At 55.0% G+C, this 2951-nt stretch overlaps 1 protein-coding gene across 1 annotated transcript in view; it reads left to right on the top strand.

Moving 5' to 3' along the window:
* The window catches only part of UIMC1 (ubiquitin interaction motif containing 1), a 35531-nt gene that overhangs the window by 30168 nt on the left and 2412 nt on the right, over positions 1–2951 (top strand). The window contains exons 10-11 of the mRNA XM_010133167.1: positions 885–963; positions 2481–2601. Coding sequence (XP_010131469.1) covers positions 885–963; positions 2481–2601 — 200 coding nt within the window. The remainder of the gene's footprint in view (positions 1–884; positions 964–2480; positions 2602–2951) is intronic.

Raw genomic sequence — 2951 nt, 5'->3', positions numbered from 1 at the left:
AGGAATATGCTGAGAGGAACTCAACTGAAAGCGACAGCACTCCGCTGTGCTCCCTGCAGATGCCTGGGGAGCAGGTCTGGAAAGGCCGCCTGGGCTTGCCGAAGGAACAGAATTGTTGGGCCTGTCATCAGCACGTGCAGCCGGCATCTCGCTGGCTGCCCATGTGTGTCAGAGCCGGCCCTTCCCTGCTGCTGCTGGAGAGAAGCACCATTGGTGCTTACGCCTGGTGGACATCTTCACCCAGAGCCCCACAGAGCTGTACGCAGGCAGTGGTGCAGATCACCCCCGGTTCACGTGGGTGGTGCAATGAGCCGTGAGTGTGGGCAAACTGGTGTAACCGTCTCTGTCCTGTGTGAGCCGTATCCCTCCCCAGCAAGGCTCGCTCTTCCCATCACACCTGCAGAAGGGCCGCTGCCTCCACACAGCACCCATGTGGGCTCTCCTCCCTGCAGAGCTCACCTTCACCTTGCTCCTTCGCCTGCAGCAGGTGCTTCATTCGGCAGGAGCGGAGCTGTGCTGCCAGAGCAGCTGCATTAACTCTTCTCCTGGCCCCTGCGCTGCTGCGCGTCAGCTTTCACATGTCTGTAAACTACACACTGCTGACCCAGCTGTTTCTGGCAGAGACACGTTCCAGTGTAAAATGCTAGCAGGCTTCCCAGCCCAGGGAGGGTAACTTCCAGTTTCCCCCAGGAACAAAGCAGAATTGGCCAGCTGCATCTCCTGCAGGAGAGAGGCCCTGCCTGTCCCAGTCCAGTATGTCTTTGCCTCTGCCATTGCTCCTGCTGCAGCCTTGAGTGGGAGTGGCTGAAACCTGTTGCATTCAACCGTGGTGTAGGGATGCTTTTGGGGTGGATGGCGGGTAACCCTGTCTGGTTTTCCTCCAGCGCTCACCCGGCGCCAGAGAGAGGCAAGAAGTAAAACTGCCAGTGGTGAAAGCGGCCCAACATCCTCAGACATTGACAAGTAAGTAGGTATGCCTGCTCCTCCCAGATTGTTTCTGTGCCTCCCTTCTAGCTCGCCTGTGGATGTCTTTATTCCTGTGGAAATGCTGTCTGCCGGCCTTACAGCAACGTTTCCCGAAGAAATTGCCTTCCCTCAGTGCCTCTTGTTGCAGTGCTGGCTATATTTAAACCGAAGCTAGAGGAATTTGCTGTTCTCAGATTGTTTATTTTTGCACTAATTTCCTTTCAGCCCAATCCATGGCGGGTCAGGGACGTGTGGTCTCTGCCCGCTGTGGGGGGAGCTGTAGCTAAAATGGTGCTAACTCAGCCGGTTTCTAATGGGCGATTGGAGCTTGGTAACCCTGGGAAAAGAAGAGGCCAGGACAGGGAGGCTGTAACATGGCACCTGTAGTGATATTCTTAATTAAATTAGACTTTCAGAATAGCAGTGGCTTTGTTTAATGTCTTCCCATGCAGCCCCTCCTCCTGCCACCCACACAAAGCATCATAAGAGAGGATCTGACAGTAAAATCCCTGCTATGGAAGCAATTTTGCTGTTACAAACAGGGGATGGCAACATCACTAATGGAATTAGGCTAATTATAGAGAGGACAGCTTCTGTTTAGACACATTATCTGGGTAATCAGCACTGACTGGAAAGAAAATACAGGAAAAGTACCGCAGAGTTTTGCTCGATGGGGCCTCTCCATAGGCATTTTAGAGCCTGGGGTGGGTTCTACTAGGGGAGCGCTGCTTAACAAACTGAACAGTGCTGCTAGGGCTGGTCCCTGGGGGCTCGTCTCTTCTTGGAGATGTCCATTCCTGAATAGCTCCCCGGGTGGGTGTTCCTCTCCTGAAGAACCGGTGTCCTCTCCTACACGGGTCGATCCTGCTGAGAGCTGGTGTGGCAGCGAGTAAATCCACGCCTGACCTTCATCTCCTTTTGCCCAGGGTAACTTTCTTCCCAGGCGCACTCGGTTGTCTACGTGAGCCTGGGCATCTTCTTTACCAACGGGGGGATTTGAGGAAGGCTGTGCCAGCCCCCAGCAGCAGCGTGTGCTCTGCATTCCTCTCCCGAGCTGGTGTGATGTAAAATGGAGACAGTGCAGAGAAAGACTTGATTTACTAGTCAGACAAGTTCATCCAGCCCTGGTAAAATGTCTCTCTGATTTAACACACTTGGTTTGCTTTTCAGGCAGAATTCAACTCCCCTTTGCAAAGCCCTCGCACTTCATTTCTGTGGATTTTGACAGGGTGCTTTATGTCTGGGGAGAAATCAGCGGTGTTTGAGATTGTTAGATGAGCAGATTTGATTACCGTCCTGCTGCTGCAGCAGCAGGACACAGAGGAGCAGGCAGGGAAAACGGATCATCACTCAATCGTTGCAATTGGTGCCGGCCTGACCCCACTGAGTGAGACCCGATCTGGTGACATGACTTCTCCATGGCATGGCCTGGAGGAGGGAAGTCGCCGCTGGTGGCAGGGAGCCCGGTTCAGGACGAATCCTAATGCAGTGCTCTGTCCTTTGCTGCCTGGCAGGTGTGAGAAGTGCTACCTCTGTAAGTCACTGGTGCCACTGCTGCAGTATCAGAGGCACGTGGACAGCTGCCTTCAGGCTGCTAGGCAAGCTCAGGGAACCAGGAGGCTGCGAAGCGCCAAGGTGAGGGGCGACCCCGCAGACCGTCTCCTTTGCTTTGCACTGGGTTTGGGGTTGGGTTGGCAGCAGAGCTGTTTCCCTGGTTGACTGGGTGAGCTGACCGGGTGTAGGATTTGCCTGTCTCTGTGGGCTGCTGTGATTTCTCTCCTTCCTGTGACACTCTGCAAGAGAGTGGACAGGTCCCAGGGGTGAGCTGATCCAGCGGAGCTGCCAGCAGCCTCTCCAGCAGGCAGCCAGCCAGACAGCCCCGCTGCCAGACAGCATGCCTCGGTCCTGCCGGCTCCCTCGCCTGAATGTAGAGGGAGCGGAGGGGAATGGCAGGGGGAAAACGGGACCTGCCCAAACCAACAAAG

This window comes from Buceros rhinoceros, unplaced genomic scaffold, assembly GCF_000710305.1.
Source record: "Buceros rhinoceros silvestris isolate BGI_N320 unplaced genomic scaffold, ASM71030v1 scaffold13960, whole genome shotgun sequence".
NCBI lineage: Eukaryota > Metazoa > Chordata > Aves > Bucerotiformes > Bucerotidae > Buceros > Buceros rhinoceros.
The sequence above is the reverse complement of the archived record's forward strand: the minus strand, read 5'-3'. Positions and strand labels throughout refer to the sequence as shown.